The sequence below is a fragment of the Symphalangus syndactylus genome, chromosome 2 (genome assembly GCF_028878055.3).
Source record: "Symphalangus syndactylus isolate Jambi chromosome 2, NHGRI_mSymSyn1-v2.1_pri, whole genome shotgun sequence".
NCBI classification, from domain to species: domain Eukaryota; kingdom Metazoa; phylum Chordata; class Mammalia; order Primates; family Hylobatidae; genus Symphalangus; species Symphalangus syndactylus.
This window is the reverse complement of record NC_072424.2, coordinates 117,195,270-117,216,309: the sequence shown is the minus strand read 5'-3', so window position 1 is coordinate 117,216,309 and position 21,040 is coordinate 117,195,270. Positions and strand designations below refer to the sequence as shown.

Here is a 21,040-nt window from a genome sequence, read left to right as displayed (position 1 = left end):
AATTGCCCTGGAAGCACCAAGGAGCCAGAATTCTTGCCATCTAGGGGATCAGGGGAGGCTAAAAAAGAGGAAATGTCATCTGAGCTGGGCCTTCAAAGATGGGCAAAATTCCGGTCATGGGCGGGAGGCGGAGAGGAAACGGGTGGCAATCCAGGGAAACTGGACATTATGAGTGTGAACCAGGTTCACAGTACACCCACGAACTCTGAGAATGACCCCAGTTGTCATCAACCTATAAACAAGGTTGGCTGTTTGCAAACCTAGCTAAATATCAGAACCAACCGGGAGCTTTTAAAAAATATACAGCTCCTCAGGCCCCACTCCCAGCCTGATGAATCAAGAACTCCAGGAATGACATCCTAAAATATTTATTTTAATCAAATTCTCAAGCAGGATAGTACCAACTTCATCAATTTAAAGACCCTTTAACACAAACATTTCATTGACCTCTACATGATAATGGCTATATTTCTCTTGAATGAAAAAATACCTAAAGACAGAAAAACTTTTATGAGTTTGGTAATAATTTCAAGTGAATTTGTATTTTATGAATTAGAACCAAGTTTACATGTTTAAAAGTGATATTCACATCTCAGTTTGACATATATACTACATGTAAGACATTATTCAATTTGCAGATAACACCAGGTTGCATATAGGGCCTCTGTCACTATTAGATCATGTGTTAACAGACTCTCTGGCTACCTCTTTTCCCTATTCCTCTCCTTCTGAGAAGGTGGCTATGTTTTTCATTGTTTTTATTTTTATTTTTAAAAGATTCTCTGAGACTCAAAGTCCTCCTTACTAAAGTGATGAAAGTAATCCCTACTCCTTACTTGAGGATTAAGTGAGCTTTGGGGTTTTGTTTCATTTTGTTGTTTTGTTTTCTGGGTTTTATTTTTTTTGAGAGAAGGTCTTGCTCTGTCACCCAGGCTGGAGTGCAGTGGCACGACCTCGACCTCGACCTGCAGCCTTGACCTCCTGGGCTCAAGTAATGCTCCCACCTCAGCTTCCCGGCTTCCTGAGATGCTGGGACTACAGTCATGCACCACCATGCTCAGCTAATTTTTATATTTTTTGTAGAGTCTGGGGTTTTGCCACATTGCCCAGGCTGGTCTCAAACTTCTGGGCTTAAGCAATTCTCCCATCTCAGCCTCCCAAAGTGCTGGTGATTGAAGGCATGAGCCTGTGCACTCAGCTGAGATAATTTAAATAACGTACAAAATACAGTGCTAAATCTCACCTTACCCCCTTCCCCAGCTGTACCACACAAGTATGAGATCTTTCAATACATTTTTTGAAGCTGGGTCCTTAAGTCAGCCTTTTCTCAATTCAGGTTTTAGCTAAAGCCAGAGACTCACCTCTAAAAACTTGTTTCAGTCAAAAGTTCACACAATGGGGAACTTTGTCCATTACTCAGCAGCCAGTGATGCCCAGGTGAGTCATCTTCCCAAACAGATAACAGTTTTGCCCAAGTGGCTGCCACAATACAAAGGTAAGCTGCTGTTCTCCTTTTCCACTTGACTTTTCTATCTCCAGCCTTTTTTTGGGAGCTAGAAGGGATGAAGGTCTTACTCTATTGCCAAGGCTGGAGTGGAGTGGTGTCATCATAGCTCACTGCAATCTCGAACTCCTGGGCTCAAGCGATCCCCCCACTTCAGCCTCCCCAGTATCTAGGACTACAATGCACCTCCACACCCGGCTCATTTTCTAATTTTATTTTGTTGAGATGGATCTCAAGATGTTGCCCAGGTTGGTCTCGAACTCCTGGGCTCAAGTGATCCTCCCACTTCAACCTCCCAAAGTTCTGGGATTACAGGTGTGAGCCACTGCACCTGGCCTACCTCCAGCCTTGAGAGTAACCTTCTCCAGAAAGTCTTCCTTGGCCCCTCATTGGGGTTCCCATAATGCCAATGCCATATTTTATTCATGCATTCACCCTTCAATTTGTAAAAGTCTAATACTTGCCAGGACTTGTTTCAGACACTGAATGAACAACCAGGCTAGGTCTCTGCTCTCATGGAGCTGTCATTCTAGTGGGGAAGGCAGTAAACTGTCAATTTACCATGCAGCATGTCAGGTAGGAAGACATGCTAAGATGAAACATAAAGCAGGGCAAGGAAACAAGAGAGATATTGCTATTTGGGTAGGACAGTCAGGAAGAGCTCATTGAGGTGATATTTGAGCAGAGACATGAAGAAATGAGAATATGGGCCAGTAGGACGTCTGGGAAGAGAGTTCCAGGTGGTAACTTTCTTTGTCAGCAGCAGGGGTCTTGTATTACTCAGTTTATTTACCACTGTTATTGGTCGAATCGTTTTCCCGCAAAAATATCTTGGAGATATGTTGGAGTTCTAACCTCCAGAATATGACCTTCTTTGGAGTCAGGAGCTTGTAGAGGTGATGAAGTTAAAATGAGGCCAGTAGGAGAAGCCCTAATCCAAAAGGACTAGAGTCCTTGTATAAAGGGGAACTTTGGACACAGAGATACACATACGGGGGGCGGGGGGTGGAAAACGTCACATGAAGATGAAGGTGGGGATCAGTGTGATGCATCTACAACTCAAGGGACACCAAAGATTGCCGGAAAACCACCAAAAGCCAGGAAAGAGACACGGAATAGATTCTCTCTCACGGTCTTCAGAACCAACCCTGCCAACAACTTGGCCTTGCACCTCTAGCCTCCAGAACTGTGAGACAATAATGTTTTGTTGTTTAAAGCTTGATCAGCCTTAAGTTTGTATTAGACTGGTGCAAAAGTAATTACGGTTTTCGCCATTACCTTCAATGGCAAAAATCACAATTACTTTTGCACCAACCTAAATAGTACTGTGTTATGGCAGCTCTGGGAAACGCATACAACCATCCAGTGCTGTGAGGGCCACAGACAGCTCACTCGCTTGCTCACCCAGGTTCACCGGATAAACCCTGGTTACACGGAACTTCTGGGAGCCCTGGGTTACTGTAAGTGCCCCCTAAATGGACTCCCTGTTTCCTGTCTTACTTTCTCTAACCATTCTCCACAGTACTGCCCTGATCTTTCTAAAACCCAAATCTTTCCTATCTCATGGCTTCACAACCTTTCACCTGCCTCCCACTGTCTTTGAGATACAGCAAAATTTCTCAGCTTGAGGACACAATGCCCTTGACATCCGGCCCCAGCATATTTCTCCAACCTTATTTCTCTCATCTTTGCATTAACTCCTTAGCCACACATTTTCTACCCCACTCCTAATGGGACCAAACTTCCATTCATCCTGAGGCCTCTACTTAGTCACCATCTCCACCGGAAAGCCTTCCCAAAGCCCCCAGGAGGGGGATAGGTGGCCCTCCTATGTGCTCTCCAAAGCCCTTTCCTTCAATGCCTTTGTGGCACTTATCACAGTGTGTTCAAGGCCTGTTTGTCAGTTTTCTCCCTGTGACCATGAGTTCCTATCTTGTTTGTATCTCCAGGCACCAAGAAAGCGCTTGGCACTTGGAGGACATTCAATGGACGGATGCAAATAAATGAACAAAGCATGCCATGTTCCAACCAGCTGGTCCCAGAACCATTTTGTTCTCCTTTAAGGTATGGGGGATGGGCAGGTGACCTTTCCAGGGATTTCCCAATAGTAGGTAGAACCACTGGAGCTGGATGGAGCTCCACCTTTCCTTAGTGGTTGCAAGAGGAATTTAGATTAGACATTCAAAAGCTGTTCCTTGTGTCGAAAGACACTTGCCGTACAAAGAAGGGAAAGTAAACAATCCCGCGATTTTTGAGGTTGGGGTTGACCAATATTTTAGAATCTGTTTTTTTTATAGGAAGTGGCCCCTTCAGGTACCCAAGCCTCTGATAGGGTAAACTGCATGTCCTGACCTACAGGTAAAGGTGGTGGGAGGTTAGGAGAATAGGGAATTGTTGCAACTAACAATGCAATGTGTCCTGTGCCCGTATCTCTAAAAAGTAAATATTTTTGAGGTTTAAAAATTATTTGCATGCATGGTTTGCCGGAAAGCCTGGAAGAGGAAAGAAGAAAAGACAAAAAGTAACAACATTTACAAAAATATGCCTGACTAGGAAAAGACAGAGGGGTCATAGACGAAAATAATCAGGATTGGGTCTCTTTTGCAAATTCCTGAACGGGGAAATATATCAGAATTTCTAGTCCTCAAGAAACAGGGCCTTTAAAAGTCTTGTGTGCAAGAAGGGAGAAAAAGACGACGGGGGCGGGGAGGCGGACTCGCTCTTCGCAGCAGGAAGTCTTCAATGGCTATCGAGTTATGAAGAAACAACTGCCCAGAAGTCCTTATTTGGAGCGCTAAACTCGATTTTACCACATAAAGAGCAATATAAAAGCTCAGAACAGCCCCATCATGGTGTTGGGGAAACAACTCGGCTTCCCCATGTGAGAAAGCCAGAGAGCTCCGACTGGGTAGTAGCCCAGACCTGTGTTAAGGGTTTTATTTGCAAGTCAATGAACCAAACGGGCGACCAGGCTCGTTGTGCCGCGTTGTGGAAGCAAGGTTATTATTATCGCCTATTGCCCCACTGAACAATTTCACTGAAATGGAAGAGTCCCAGCCGTGTGTGTGCGCGTGGTGCCATACGGGACGTGCAGCTACGTGCCCACCTCCAGAACGACTTTATTTACAAAGCGATTACCATGTTATCTATTTGTTTTCCTTTTCCAGCAAGAGCAGCCTTACTCAGCCCTCACATTTCTTAATTACAAACCCGTTTGCTTCTAAATCAACCCCAAACCGTCAGGCAGAGACCGGAGGGAGGCTCTGCAAGTTTGCACACACCCCCACCTCCCGGATCCAGGGCAACAGCAGAAGCAAGTAACTGTGTATGTGCAAAAAGGTGGATCTGGGGACGAGGATCGCTGAGTTTGTTTACAGAGCAGAGACGCCTCAGCTCGGATGCCAAAGCTACCAAGAGCTGCAAACGCAAACTTAGCAGAAGCACACGTACCCCGGGAGCGGCGGGCGGACCCGAAAGCGCGGACTGGAATTCCAGGGCGCGGGAGCTGGCGTGGCCGGGCCCGCGAGCGCGCTCCGTCCACCTGCAGCCGCTGCAGCTCCCCGCCCCCAGCTCCTGTCCTTGAAAGGAGTGGAGGAAAAAAACGCATCTACACGCGGTAATCTAGAGTAGGTCTACCCACTGCCCGTATGAAAACACAAAGGCACAGCTTAGGAAGGCGCGCTCAGGAAAGGGCGCATTATTCGTCCGAGTCTTTAAAACCCAACTCGAGGAAGCACAGCCATTCTTCGCTGCCTGGGGAAGCTTTTGCAAAACCGGGGAGGCAGAAGGGCACTCTGGAGGGCGGGGGGCGCTGGGCGAGTCCCCTTTTCTCGTAGAGAGCTGGCCAGATCGCTAGGTGAGCCGAGTGAGAGAGCTGGGGGTGGGGTAGATCCAGCCTGAGGGGGGCGGTGAGCTCTCCTCGTTCCTATCCGGGCAGGCGCTACCTTCGGGCGGGGCGGCCGGGGAGGATTTCCCCCCTGCCTCGGGGGTGGCTGAGCCAACCTCGCGTTTCTGGGCCGGGAAGAAACCAGAGTCGGGGGTCGACGGGGCGACTGGGCGGCCCCGGGGCCCCGCAGCCTCTGCGCACGTGCCGCGGGCGGCGGGGACGCGGCTCCCGGACCCGGTCCAGGGTGTCCGCGGTGTTCCGGAATCCGCGTCTTGGCGCCGCCCGCCCTGGAGGCTCTCGCTCCGCCCTTCCTGAAATGCCTATATTAACTGTGGCCAAAGCCCTAAGAAACACAGCTCATTGTTGGCAGCTGCCGGGCGGTCCTGCCGAGCTGTGAGGGCAGCGGAGGGGAAATAAAAGGGAACGGCTCCGAATTTGCCCCAGCGGCCGCTGCGAGACCTCGGCGCCGACATCGCGACAGCGAAGCGCTTTGCACGCCAGGAAGGCCCCCCTCTATGTGCTGCTGAGCCGGTCCTGGACCCGACGAGCCAGCCCTCGGTCTTCGGAGCAGAAATCGCAAAAACGGAAGGTAAGAGCGACGGGCGAAGCTGGCTGGGGCTCCTGCCAGCCCAGTCCTCCGAGGGCAGGGTTTGCCCGGAGGAAGAGCGTGAGGCGAAGCTGGGGAATAACAACAGGATGTGCAACAACAGGATGAGGAGGGCTGATTTAATGCCTGAAGTTCGCGGCAGGGCTACGGGGCACTTCCTTTATTAGGCCACTTCGGGGAGCAGAGGGGTGTGGGCTCGGGTCCCCCCCGCCCGATCGCAGGGAAGGGGCTGTTTGTGCAGCGCCCGGCTGTTACGAGTGGCAGCTCCTCCGTGGTGGCTAGCCTGGGTGCACGGGCTGCTAGTGGGATCTTGGGGGTGGTGGTTCGCAGCCGACGTGCGCCCGGGAATCCTGCGGGGCAGAGGCGGGCAAAAGTGGGGTGCGCTGTGGTGGGCGACACGTGTGGCGCGGGTCTCATCATCTGCCCTTTTCACTTCCAGGACTGGAAATGGCAGACCATATGATGGCCATGAACCACGGGCGCTTCCCCGACGGCACCAATGGGCTGCACCATCACCCTGCTCACCGCATGGGCATGGGGCAGTTCCCGACCCCCCATCACCACCAGCAGCAACAGCCCCAGCACGCCTTCAACGCCCTAATGGGCGAGCACATACACTACGGCGCGGGCAACATGAATGCCACGAGCGGCATCAGGCATGCGATGGGGCCGGGGACTGTGAACGGAGGGCACCCCCCGAGCGCGCTGGCCCCCGCGGCCAGGTTTAACAACTCCCAGTTCATGGGTCCCCCGGTGGCCAGCCAGGGAGGCTCCCTGCCGGCCAGCATGCAGCTGCAGAAGCTCAACAACCAGTATTTCAACCATCACCCCTACCCCCACAACCACTACATGCCGGATTTGCACCCTGCTGCAGGCCACCAGATGAACGGGACAAACCAGCACTTCCGAGATTGCAACCCCAAGCACAGCGGCGGCAGCAGCACCCCCGGCGGCTCGGGCGGCAGCAGCACCCCCGGCGGCTCTGGCGGCAGCTCGGGCGGCGGCGCGGGCAGCAGCAACAGCGGCGGCGGCGGCGGCGGCAGCGGCAGCAGCAACATGCCCGCCTCCGTGGCCCACGTCCCTGCTGCAATGCTGCCGCCCAATGTCATAGACACTGATTTCATTGACGAGGAAGTTCTTATGTCCTTGGTGATAGAAATGGGTTTGGACCGCATCAAGGAGCTGCCCGAACTCTGGTTGGGGCAAAACGAGTTTGATTTTATGACGGACTTCGTGTGCAAACAGCAGCCCAGCAGAGTGAGCTGTTGACTCGATGGAAACCCGGGCGAAAGAAATCAAACCCCCAACTTCTTCGGCGTGAATTAAAAGAAACATTCCCTTAGACACAGTATCTCACTTTTCAGATATTGAAAGGTTTGAGAACTTGGAAACAAAGTAAACTATAAACTTGTACAAATTGGTTTAAAAAAAAATTGCTGCCACTTTTTTTTTCCTGTTTTTGTTTCGTTTTTGTAGCCTTGACATTCACCTCCCTTATGTAGTTGAAATATCTAGCTAACTTGGTCTTTTTCGTTGTTTTTACTCCTTTCCCTCACTTTCTCCAGTGCTCAACTGTTAGATATTAATCTTGGCAAACTGCTTAATCTTGTGGATTTTGTAGATGGTTTCAAATGACTGAACTGCATTCAGATTTACGAGTGAAAGGAAAAATTGCATTAGTTGGTTGCATGAACTTCGAAGGGCAGATATTACTGCACAAACTGCCATCTCGCTTCATTTTTTTAACTATGCATTTGAGTACAGACTAATTTTTAAAATATGCTAAACTGGAAGATTAAACAGATGTGGGCCAAACTGTTCTGGATTAGGAAAGTCATACTGTTCACTTTCAAGTTGGCTGTCCCCCCCGCCCCCCCCCCGCCCCCATATGTACAGATGATAATAGGGTGTGGAATGTCGTCAGTGGCAAACATTTCACAGATTTTTATTTTGTTTCTGTCTTCAACATTGACACTGTGCTAATAGTTATATTCAGTACATGAAAAGATACTACTGTGTTGAAAGCTTTTTAGGAAATTTTGACAGTATTTTTGTACAAAACATTTTTTTGAAAAAATACTTGTTAATTTATTCTATTTTAATTTGCCAATGTCAATAAAAAGTTAAGAAATAACTTGTTTTTTAGAAGTCATTTGGGGGTGGTTGTTCCCTTTGGTGGCTTTTTTCCCCCTGTCTTTTGAGTTGAACACTTTATTGATGAGAGTAAGCATTCCAAAGGATAAATTACAGGACACTAAAACAGGTCATGATGAGCTTAAGCGGAGAGCAGGATTTAACATAATTGGCATAATGCTTCATTGTTATCATTGTAACATGCCTCTTGGTGTGCTTTAATCAAAAGCTGCAAAGTTGTCACAGTGCTTTTTTTTTTCTTAATTGCCATCATATCAAGTGTACTCTAGAGTTAGGTTTGCAATACTCAACATTATCTTTTCCAATGGGCAGGAGGCAAAAAAATCAAGTGTTTCTGTTTATTCCTGATTGAACTACTTAAATGGAGGTAGATTGGAATAATATACTGATTGATTGATGGGGGTGGCATTAAATATAAATCTACCTTTATCTCCAGTGATGAGAGTTTTATTTCTCAGCAAAAGTGCCAAGGATAGGTACATATTTTCTAGCGTAATCTCTGAAACAGTGTCTGACTGGTTTATAGTTCTGAGGAAGATGGGGCAGAATTCTGCCTTGAGGCTTTCCATTTTGTCCTATAATATTTAAAATGTACTCAGGTTGACTCAAAGGTCAAATTACAATCTTTACAAGATGTTCCCTCTTAAGCATGCCCTGTTTTCCTGAATTCTGAGTTTTCCTGTTGCATGCATGGGATGCAAATCACCTGAAAATTATACTTTAATTTTACCTAGATAGATGTCTTATCAAGAAGACCATAGCTACAACTAAGTGGGTGTCAAGTTTTGCCTTACATAATCAAGCAAAGGAAAAAGTAATATTGTGAAAATCTCAAATTATCCCAGGTGGAAGGAGAAGGAATTTTATTTTGTTTTCTCTTTCATGTTTTCATGGCTTATAATATTTATAAGAGCAACACACCTACCTTCAAGAAGAAATACAGACTTTTGTACACGACTTACTAGGGGAAGTAAAAAATGTAGGTTGAGGAAAATCTTATAAATAATGCTTTAAAAGAACATTTCATTTAGACTCTGATTCTCATGTTAAATTCCATATTTTATAAGAAATCAGGAGGAGCGGATATTTAGGAGTGTTACGAGAGAGTAAGTTGGGCATAAAGGCTGCTTTAAGTATAATTCAGATCACTTAAATTTTATAATTCTATTTCCAAGGCAGGCCATGTAAAATTAAAATGCACACACTCCACTGGGTTTTTATATACCTCTATAATTGACACTTTATTTAAAATTATGTTCAAATAAATACACTGAATCATCCAAAACTCTTTTTACCCTACTTTAAAAGCTGATCCAGGTTTCCACATTAATAGTTAAAGCTGAAGTTTTCTTCAGCTAAGACATGTCAATACTAAATCTGCAATCAGCAATAAATCTTTCTGGCTAAGCATTTTCACAGTAAGTTTTTCTTTCTTTTTTTTTCCAGAGGCTCAAGTGAAAAAATATGTTTGCATACATATTAATACAGCAACTCCAATCCTTTTTCACTAGTGCCAGGAAAAAAGGAAAGTGATTAAATTTTTTTTTTTTTTTTTTCATAAAGAAGCAAAAGAATTGTCTTGCCACCACCCTTCACCATTTATTCTGCCAGGGAATAAGCCACAACACCTGCTCTGTCACTAAATTCCTCCTGCTGCTCAAACGCCGGAACATGTATGTGGAGATGCAGAGCCCAAGGAACTATTATTAGATCTTGAGCCCATCCCTACCAGAACAGAGGACTCAAACAGAGGAGCTGGGCTAAAAAGCACAATTTGTCTTCAGTACAAATACAAATGCTCCCCCACCCCAATTCACTTGAATGATCTCTGTTTCATTAAAAACTCTTTCTTGATCAACAATTGAGCAGATTCTACGTGATATCTGCAGGTCTCTTAAGCAGAGAAAAATAACTCCTTGTTTCAACAACCTGATTAATGAAACCTGTACAGTGACCTAGATCACCCGGCTACTGGCAGACATTTGCAAAACCTTTTGTGGTCTTACTTCCTACTAAGTTGCTTATAGCATATGGGGAAATTTGACCTCTGTACCTTGGCTGTTTGTCAAAAAGTTCTAATATGATACAAGAGAGCTTCTGTTCTTTAAGCTTTGCCCAAAAATAGACACTCCATGCTTAATTTTCAAGAAGAGATCAATGATAAGCTGCAGTGCAACCTCATAGCTACATGTCAGAAAAATAAGTCCACATTAATAAAAACGTGTACTTCTGTCTTGTGTCTGATAAAATCCTCGTGACAGTATCTTTGCAGGAGCTGATAAAGACGTTAGAGCTATGGATGGGTCTTTGAAGAACAGTTACCTAATCACCAGTTTATGGGGTGCTGGGCTAGAGCACTAGTAGCAAAAGGCTGACATCTATTGTGAAGTTTATGGTCTCCATGACTTTTACTACTGTAAACGCCTGGGATGGCTATAAATTGATGTCAACATTAAAGGCCAGATCCTTTAGAGAAAAATATTAATCCACTAATCTATTATGGGTGGCCAGCTTTGCAATAAAAACTTTACAGCCCCGGACCATTAGGTGTTTTCGCCCCCTTGTGGAATTTATTTAGAAGGTCAATGAAAAGCTGTTTCCTCAAGAGCTTTTTCGCTTTATTGTTTGTTTTGTTGCCATTTCTGAAGACTTTTTCTTCTTTGAGCAAACAGCACATATCCGAGCAACACATTTTTTAAATCAAAGAAGATTCCAAAATAAACATCCTTTATAAAATAAGAATATTTTACTTACCAAAAACCTTAACCTATGATTAAGTGTGCATAATTGAGATTTGCCTCATATTTGAAAATATGCATTACCTAAGGGGTTTTCTTTTAAAAGTGTAAGGAGCAGTGGTTTGGGCCGATGCTTTAGCCTGTAAACTGAGGGGATGGCAAACCCTCGGCGCCTCCACAACAGGACTGTTGATTTGCAGTAAGGGTAAATAACAATGCATTTGATGGTATGAGGTTGGAAAGGTGGAGGGAAATATCCAGGAATGCAGAATGCAATTATCCACATTGGAATGTGACCAAGCCACCAGCCCTAATCTTGCGAAAGGACTGCAGGATCTTTAATGAGGATGAGTGTTGCTGTCTAATTGAGTCAGTAAAATTTACTTTAAAATTAACCGGGCAGATAACATTGTCTCCAAAAAATAAATAAATTTAGAATTCAAGGAATTTAGGACCCATGCCATTGGCAATTTTTTCCTCTGCAGTGGAATTGTTTTGCTAGCATGAAAGAAGCATTACACCTCTTCAGAAATGCATGCTTCAGAGATGGTATTTATCATTTTGGGACTGTACCACTATCATCAACATCAGCGCACCCAGGCAGGTTGAGGCTGAGCCTCCAGAAGAGAACAATAGGTAGCACATCAAATGACTTAGCCAGTGAACCCCTATTATCATGGGTTCTGTTTGTCTTCTCCCCCTAGAATAGAAGGAACAATGGCAATGTCAGAATTTTAATTGCAATGGACTGGCTTAAATTACTTGACCTATTTTTATGCAGCAAGGAGAAAAATGATTCTTTTTTTTTTCCTGGTAGCCATACTTTTAATTTAAACTGGAAAAGGAAATATAAGAATATTTTCCATCAAATAACATACTGCTAATAATTTTAGTTTGCCTTGTAGTGAGACCCACCTAGATTTTTGAAAAATATTAAGACATCTGAAATAAAGAACTTCTTCCCTTCCCAGGAAGAAATTAAACTCATAAGTAATGCTAAAGAGTGAGAAAATATTCTAAGAGCGGCTGGTGTGAATTTCTATCATATTTTGATATTTATACACAATGAAAGAAAAGCTATGATAAATAAGTCTGTTGTGTTGAGGAACTGAATCCATGATCCTTGGGAAACAGAAACTATCAGACCGACCTCTTCCATACTGTGTATGAACAAATAATGACTAGCGGCTGGATTCTTATCAGTTACTTCCTTCCCCTAGATGAGCACTAAATGAAGCAGCCCCAGGAGGCAGTTAGCGGTGCTTTTTGAGAATTCAGCTTGGCTAAATCAGGACTTGCAGAGTGAGCAAAAAGCACATGAAAGAAAGATGGACGATGAATATTATTACTTGCTTTATATGTTATTAGTTTTCATTAGGCTGAACTAATCTGAAAGATTAGTGAGGCAGGGGCACAACCAGGGGTGAGGTCTGTGGTTCACGGAATTCCTGGAATTTTCCCATGGTATCGCCATTGTGCTCAGCCCTGAAATCCTTCCCTTTCTTCCCTCTACAGTAGAGTGGTTACTTGATTACATTTTGGGTTGCTGAACAAAGCCGACAGGGGAATCTGTCTCCTGAGGAGCCGGTAGCAAGGCAAGGTTAGCGTGGTGCGCATTGCAGGAGATATGCAAATAGGCGAGTGGCTTTTGAAAAGTTAATAGTGCCCAAAGAATTCTGCCTGTCCATTCCTGAAAGCTGAGTGGGGAGCAAAATTAAGGCTTGAGTGCAAGTCAAACTAGCATAAAATCAGGAAAAGTCAGCCAACTCCAGACTGTCAATACTGTTTTTATGAACACATGCTACAGTGAAGGAGATGGGATTGGAGGCTATTGAAGTCTTTTCTCTTTGGGTTTTCCTATGGACTGGTATAACATCTGGCCTTGTGATTTCCTTAGTCACTAGGCCACAGAATTTTGTTGTTGTTAGTGGTGGTGGTTTATTCTTGTAACCCACTGGTTTTGGGGTTTGGTTTGGGTTCCGTTGGGGTTTTTGCTTCATGACAGTTGGCATCTCCTTAAAGAGCAAACATATAGTATACTTCAACTGTGCGTACACATTCTTAGATCACGTTGTAAATATGGCCCCATTGCATGTATTTTGGATAACTCTTGAAAGGAAGATAAGCAAGATGATGACCAGTTTCATATATCTCTCTTTACCCAACGTGTTTAGCAAACGTAAGGACGATGAGGCCAGTAGGTGAAAAATGATTGAAGTGACTGTTATGTTCCTAATATGAACTTAAATATCTAAATGTTTCTAAGATCCCCTTCAGACACCATTTTTTGGATCAATAGTTCTCAGCTGGGTAGAGGTACCTCTCAGGATGGGGAGAAAGGAGAGAAAACAGTAACTTATAAAAACATATTCCATACTATATTTGGACAGATGTTTTAATACACATGCTTTTAGTAAAACAAAATGTAGAAAGACATTTCAAACTCTTTTTTTTTTTTTTTTTTGAGACAGAGTCTTGCTCTGTTGCCAGGCTGGAGTGCAGTGGCGCGATCTCAGCTCACTGCAACCTCCGCCTACTGGGTTCAAGCGATTCTCCTGCCTCAGCCTCCTGAGTAGCTGGGACTACAGGCATGCACCATCACGCCCAGCTAGTTTTTTTGTATTTGTTGGCCAGGATGATCGCAATCTCTTGACTGCGTGATCCACTCACCTCGGCCTCCCAAAGTGCTGGGATTACAGCGTGAGCCACTGCGCCTGGCCTCAAAATCTTCTTGACTGATAGGGCATAGATTTTTAAATGGTAAGAAACGCTGTTTAGACTGCATGGGATCAAATCGAAGAAATTTACCCTTCAGTCAACATCTCTTAACAAATCTCTCTGTTGACCATAAGTTTCCTGTGGCTGCCTTGGTTGAGCACTTACTATGTGACAGATATTGTGGTAGGCACTTTACATACAGAATCTCATTTAATGCTCACAATATGCTTGCAAGATTCATGATATTCTCCCAAATTTACATAAGGAAATTGACATTTAAAGAGGAAGTCAACTGCTCAAGGACGACTGAGTAGCAGATAGAGGAGCAGAGTAGTTTCCAGACCTAGCTTCTGAGTCAGTGCTCTTTCTAAGATGCAGTGCTGCTGTGATAAACCAAATGACACCTATCCTTAAATGCCACTGATTGTAAAATGATCAATTTAATAAGTGATTAAGAAAAAAACCGATTACATTACATGAACACAAGTTCTAAAATATATGAATACAACTATACCATGTATTTATCCATACAATCACACACCGTTTCCTTTTGGGATTCACAAGATTCGGGTCTACGCTTTTTCAAATTTGGTATAAAAATTCCTCCAAATTAAGTGTGACCCCTGAAAGTGCAGGAGTAGCCTCATGGTTAGCTGCTTACCCCTTCTTAACGTTTTGACCTCGTCAGCACTTCAAGTCAAATGAAAGAATATCAGTGATTTAAACTGCAGTTTTAGTTTTTTTTTCCATAATTGAATTCCTTCTTGCTGGAAATAAACACTTTCAGAAATTAAGCCAATGCCTTACCCTCCCAATTCTATACTCTATTAAATGAGAATGTTAGTTACTAAATTCTGGCACATAAATATGATCGCTTTACAACTTGCCCCACTGCCTGCCAGCAATTATGTTTTAATATTGATTATAAGATTCAGGCTGATTTCATAATGTTAAGATTTTTTTAAGTATATGTTAGAATAAAGGAAATACAATATTTAGTTACTTTACACTTAACTAATCTTCTTCAATTTATCCAAACTTTCTTGATGCAAATGTAAGCTCACATTCTCTTACTTTGGTCTTCTATGGAAATGGAGAACTCTTCTACTAATAGTTGTACTGAAAAGAATAGTAGATCAGGAATAAAAAACATAGGTCTAGTCTTAACTCTGCAACCAAATAGCTGTGTAATTTAATCGTTGTTGACTCAAGTTTCTCCATCAGTAAAATGAAGATGTTTAATTAATACATCTTGTATTCAAATTCTCATGAAGAAAACATAAGCCCGTTCCTATCATTTCTCCTCCTCTGAAAAGATGGAGTACAATATTATAAGACCACCTCAAAACCTGTTCCATCATTCTTACCATTACTTTTCCAAGCTCACCGTGAGTCTGTGGATGTGCCACAGACCTGACCCAGTTGTGTCAACTTTCCAAAGGTTGGAATCGTCTCTGTAAATATTCCCTCTCATTGCCATAATGAGAACAAATTTTGGCTACTGAGATTTATCAGCCTGCAAGCAAATACCAAAAAAACTTGCCGCCCTAGGAAATATTTCTAGAACATGACATTGCAAATTTGCTGATGCAGTTGTTTAAATTATGCGTGTGTGTGTGTGTGTGTGTGTGGTGTGTAACTTACTGGAAATAATTTGATCAATTCTTTATTTCAGGTTCTGTTTTATTTTCCTACAGATTAATTTCACTTTTCCAACCTCATAAATAACAAACTATAACTATTTGAACTCTCTTCCCTTCCAACATCTCTTCCTGGGCCACAATCATTATCATCATCATTAGCATGACTGTTAGTATTATTTACTTTCTCAGAGAAGCAATCCTATATACAATGCTAAATCAGAGGAAGCTAGTATGTGTTGAACACTATAATAAGCAGATACGTAAGGGTTTTCAAGTAGTTAAGAGGCATTTGTCTGTATCCATTTATCTATTTCTCCTTCCCCAACTTTACAACACCACATTCCACCAGTTTGGGAAATCAATTATTTAACTAGATGACAAACTAATAGATTAGTTGAAAATTGTTAAACAAAAGGAACTGTGTATCATAACACATAACTATCCAGGAAATAATTATAGACTGACATGTCAAAGTAATGTAGCTAAAGAACCATGGTAACATGTTACAAAATATTTGTTTCTTTCATCACCTAGCCACTAGATGGGGCTAAAGGGCTGTAAATTCATATTTGCACTTTTCTCCTGAGCTGCTAGACTGTCATTTCCTTAAAGAATTTGCCCCCATCCCCACTTACCATTTCCTGTTTGTATTACTGAAACATGAAATATCCTATGTGACCTATTTTAACCCGCAAAATTAAAAATATGTCAAGGTCACCCAAATACACTCTGCCCAGGCACCACTGCTGGCTACAGTCTAATAAAAATAGGAAATTGACAAAAGATGTCTTTGAGCAACTCCACTTTTTTTCTTTTTCCTTTCTTTTTTTTTTTCTTATACTTTAAGTTCTAGGGTACATGTGCGCAACGTGCAGGTTTGTTACAGAGGTATACACGTGCCATGTTGGTGTGCTGCACCCATTAACTTGTCTTTTACATTAGGTATTTCTCCTAATGTTATCCCTCCCCCTTCCCCCCACCCCATGACAGGCCCCGGGGTGTGCTGTTCCCTGCCGTGTCCAAGTGATCTCATTGTTCAGTTCCCACCTATGAGTGAGAACATGTGGTGTTTGGTTTTCTGTCCTTATGATAGTTTGCTTAGAATGATGGCTCCCACTTTCATCTATGTCCCTACAAAGGACATGAACTCATCATTTTTTATGGCTGCATAGTATTGCATGGTGTGTACGTGCCACATTTTCTTAATCCAGTCTATCACTGATGGACATTTGGGTTGGTTCCAAGTCTTTGCTATTGTGAATAGTGCTGCAATAAACATACATGTGCATGTGTCTTTATAGCAGCATGATTTATAATCCTTTGGGTATATACCCAGTAATGGGATGACTGGGTCAAATGGTATTTCTACTTCTAGATCCTTGAGGAATTGCCACACTGACTTCCACAATGGTTGAACTAGTTTACAGTCCCACCAACAGTGTAAAAGTGTTCCTATTTCTCCACATCCTCTCCAGCACCTGTTGTTTCCGGACTTTTTAATGATGGCCATTCTAACTGGTGTGGGATGGTATCTCACTGTGGTTTTGATTTGCATTTCTCTGATGGCCAGTGATGATGAGCATTTTTTCATGTGTCTGTTGGCTGTTACATAAATGTCTTCTTTTGAGGAGTGTCTGTTCTATCCTTTGCCCACTTTTTGATGGGGTTGTTTTTTTCTTGTAAATTTGTTTAAGTTCTTTGTAGATTCTGGATATTAGCCATTTGTCAGATGGGTAGATTGCAAATATTTTCTCCCATTCTGTAGGGAGCAACTCCACTTTCTTCCCCTTTTTAACCCTTTCCCTTTTTGAAGTGCTCTCCTGCCTTCCATTTGCTCAGGTGTCAGTGGCTCAATTTTCTGCCCTGCTGGACGTTTATATCTTAATAGAGAAATTTTAGAGAGAGAACATTTAAAACTAAAGGAAGAAATTTTGAATGGTAGGATTTTGTACATCAGTCAGAAAGATATTTGAAGGTCCCTAAGCCTTTCTCTACCTTTTTCTGACCCTGAAATCATTCCTTTTTCCTGTCTCTCCTACCTCTCAAGCCAGTGCTGTTCAAAATCTTATACGAGGCCCTTTGCTCCTACCTTAAATATTGGTGTTTGCCAGACTTCTTACCTCACCTCACTAGTCAATTTCATCTATTTCTAAAGGGCTCTGATACCACCTAGATATTGAGCATTTCAAAACGCAGATGTCCAGTCCAGACCTCTCCAATCTCTGCTTACTACTGAATGAACACACACACGTGTGCACACAGACACACACACACACACTCTTACGTCTGATACACATTGAAGTAGAATATGTCCAAGACTGCATTCAATCCTCCCTCATTCAATTCCTGTGTTCTCATTCCTGGTTAGTGGAACTGCTATTCATCTAGACACTGAAACCAGAAATCTAGAACTTTCTTCCATTCCTTCCCTCTTCTTCACCACCAGCCAAGCTACTTAGTTACTACATTCAACAAGCTTGCTGTGTTTGCTGTCCGCCTGCCTAAAACGTGCTTTCCTTCCTAAACTTCCCTTAGGTCTTTGCGAGAATTTGCTTCCCAGATGGCCACACTAATTAAAATGGAAAGCCATCTCCAGCTTCTCCCCATGGCATGCCCTATTCCTTTAATCCTGATCAACTTTTCCCCAGAGCACTGCTAAGAGTGTTTAAAACTGTCTGTAAAGGCCTGGCACGGTGACTCATCCCTGTAATCCCAGCACTTTGGGAGACTGAGGAGGGCAGATCATGAGGTCGGGAGATCGAGACCATCCTGGCTAACACGGTGAAACCCCGTCTCGACTAAAAATACAAAAAAAAAAAAAAAAAAAAAATTAGCCAGGCATGGTGGTGGGCGCCTGTAGTCCCAGCTACTCGGGAGGCTGAGGCAGGAAAATGGCGTGAACCCGGGAGGCGGAGCTTGCAGTGAGGCGAGATCGCGTCATTGCACTCCAGCCTGGGTGACAGAGTGAGACTCCGTCTCAAACAAACAAAAACTGCCTGTAAATTTTTTGACACTTATCTCATCAAAACAGCATTAGGCCTCTTCCCTGAATCTGAGGTTCACTTATGGACTCTCTTGCTGTGTAACTTTCAAGACTGAGTCAGAAAACACCGCACAGCTTCCCCTTGGTTCTCTTGGGATACACGCCTCTGGAGCCCTGGGCTGCAATATAAGAAGTCCAGCTACCCCAACATGACCATGCTGTAAGGAAGCCAGGCCACAGGGAAAGGCCATGTGTAGGTGTGTCCACCAGCAGCAGCAGCCAAGGTTCCTAGGTGACAGCCACTATCGACTGCCTCCAGGTGCTTCCAGGGTCCAGCTGTTGAGTGCCAGCAGCTGTAGCGTCTTCCTTGTGGAACCCCCAGGTATCAGACACTATGGAGCAGAGTCCTTGCACCAGCTCTGAATTTCTGATCCACAGAATCCATGAGCATAATCAAATGGTAAATTTGGGGGATATTTGGATAAATAGCAAGAGCACTTGAACAGCACTTATCACCATTTCACGTAACACATGTTTTGGCCGAGGTGGGCAGATCATGAGGTCAGGAAATCGAGACCATCCTGGCCAACATGGTGAAACCCCGTCTCTACTAATAATACAAAAAATTAGCTGAGTGTGGTCGCACAGGCCTGTAATCCTAGCTACTTGGGAGGCTGAGGCAGGAGAATCGCTTGAACTAGAGAGTCGAAGGTTGCAGTAAGTTGAGATCGCGCCACTGCACTCCAGCCTGGCGACACAGCGAGACTCTGTCTCAAATATATATGTATACAATATATTCTCAATAAATGTTGTTGAATGAATGAATGAATGAATGAACTTCACCTTTCTTGTATCATTCGTCTCTTCATCCCTCTCCTGTTGTTTTAGTTCAGAGATTCTTTATTTCTTATCTAGACTGCAATAACTTCCGATCTGGCCTCACTTCCTGCCAATTTACCCCCTACCATGCATGCTTCAAACTTCAGAAAGAGTTGTTCTGAAATATAGATTTGATACTGTTGCTCAGGCCAACTGAAATGGTGAATCTGGGCAGCCATGTTTATACCATAACGACCCTGTCTCCCAGTGATACAGCAGATTGGACTGTGGGCAAGTAGCTCTCAGGAAAGGCTAGCACATTGGCTGTCCTGGAAAACTCCAACAAAGAGACAGAGAAACTATAGTCAAAGAAAGCATGGAAGTGTTTTTAGTGAAATTATCTAATATTGACCCTATAATGTCCTTTGGGAGCCATGCACTCATACTGAAGAGCAGAGAGACTGGTTTGCAGAAGTCAGCAGGAGAGTGGAACTCATTGTCTGAACAAAGCAGTAGTAAGAGACCATCTGGCGCTAAATCAAGATAGATGGAGAAGGAAGACACATCCGTCCCAGGCAACTTCCTGGTTTCCTGATTAGTACCCACCATACCCACAGTTCCTGTAAGATGTCTCTATGCCTTTTGTAATTTGTCTAACTTGAGGGATTTTGAGAATATCTATTTTATTACTCTGTGCTATTGCACATGCTGCTCCCTCTGCCCAAAAGGCCCTTCCTCATCTTCATTCCTTTGCTGAAATGTCCTTCAATATCCATCTTAAGTATCTTCTTCTCTGAGAAACTTCCTCATATCCCTCCCTACTTTGCAGCACCCCTATACCTTATAAATGCCTCTGTTTGTATGGATTATGTACACAGTATTACAATTATTTGGTAATAAGCTTCTCTCTTCTACTTTGCAATTATATATATATATATATATTTTTTTTTTTTTTTTTGAGACGGAGTCTTGCTCTGTCCCCCAGGCTGGAGTGCAGTGGCGCGATCTCGGCTCACTGCAGGCTCCGCCTCCTGGGTTCACGCCATTCTCCTGCCTCAGCCTCCCGAGCAGCTGGGACTACAGGCGCCCGCCACCACGCCCGGCTAATTTTTTGTATTTTTAGTAGAGATGGGGTTTCACCGTGTTAGCCAGGATGGTCTCGATCTTCTGACCTCGTGATCCGCCTGCCTCAGCCTCCCAAAGTGCTGGGATTACAGGCTTGAGCCACCGCGCCCGGCCTGCAATTATATTTATTAAGAAATTTTTAGCTGCAAATAATAGAAATCCTGATTCTGGCTTAAACCATGAGAAATACATTCATTATCTGTCAAAAGTCAAGAAGGCAAGGGCAGGCTTCCAGGTTGATTAATTCACTGATCAGTAATGTCCACAGAGACTCAGGCTTCTCTCATCTCTCTCCTGGGCTGTGGTCAGTGTTGGCCGCACCGTGGACCGGTGACAGGTGGCATGAGCAGAACTCACGTGACATGTAGGGAAAAGAAAACTTCCTCTAGAACCATGCTTTTCTTCATGTATCATGTCATGGACCAATTTCTGAACCAACCAACCACTGGGATTGGTTTCACCATGGGGTGGAATTATCACAATTGACTTAAATTAATCACCCCAGGATGAAATGGATATTAAACTGGCAACTCCATCACCAGAAGAGTTAACAGCTAAGCAGAACTTTTCTAAAATTTGTGTTTGAAAGCATAGATTTTAAGCTGAAATTGACAGGGACTCTTTTTAAAGTTTTTTTTTTTCCAAATCTTCTTCATATAATAAAGACATATATAGCTAACAAAATTATATCATAAATCACTCAAAGAGGGTTTACTTGATTAAGGTTTAAATGTCTTCTATAAGGTGACATTTGTTAATATAAATAAATATCCTATTAAAAAGAAGTATATGGTCATTATGTCTTCATTTCTAGCCCTTTAAAATATGTTTGATATTCCCTTGCTAATATGACTAATAAGTGA

General features: G+C 43.4%; 1 protein-coding gene across 1 annotated transcript; it reads left to right on the top strand.

The window, feature by feature from the left end:
• The first annotated feature begins 5,729 nt into the window (after positions 1–5,729).
• CITED2 (Cbp/p300 interacting transactivator with Glu/Asp rich carboxy-terminal domain 2) lies at positions 5,730–8,131 on the top strand. The gene is made up of 2 exons (XM_055265716.2): positions 5,730–5,979; positions 6,437–8,131. Exon 2 carries the CDS (start codon positions 6,445–6,447, stop codon positions 7,264–7,266), a length of 822 nt encoding a protein of 273 aa, XP_055121691.2. The 5' UTR covers positions 5,730–5,979; positions 6,437–6,444; the 3' UTR covers positions 7,267–8,131.
• The last annotated feature ends 12,909 nt before the right edge of the window (positions 8,132–21,040 follow it).

Bases quoted from the DNA above. Each gene is read 5' to 3' on its own strand.
- CITED2 (XM_055265716.2), top strand. From the start codon at position 6,445: ATGGCAGACCATATGATGGCCATGAACCACGGGCGCTTCCCCGACGGC.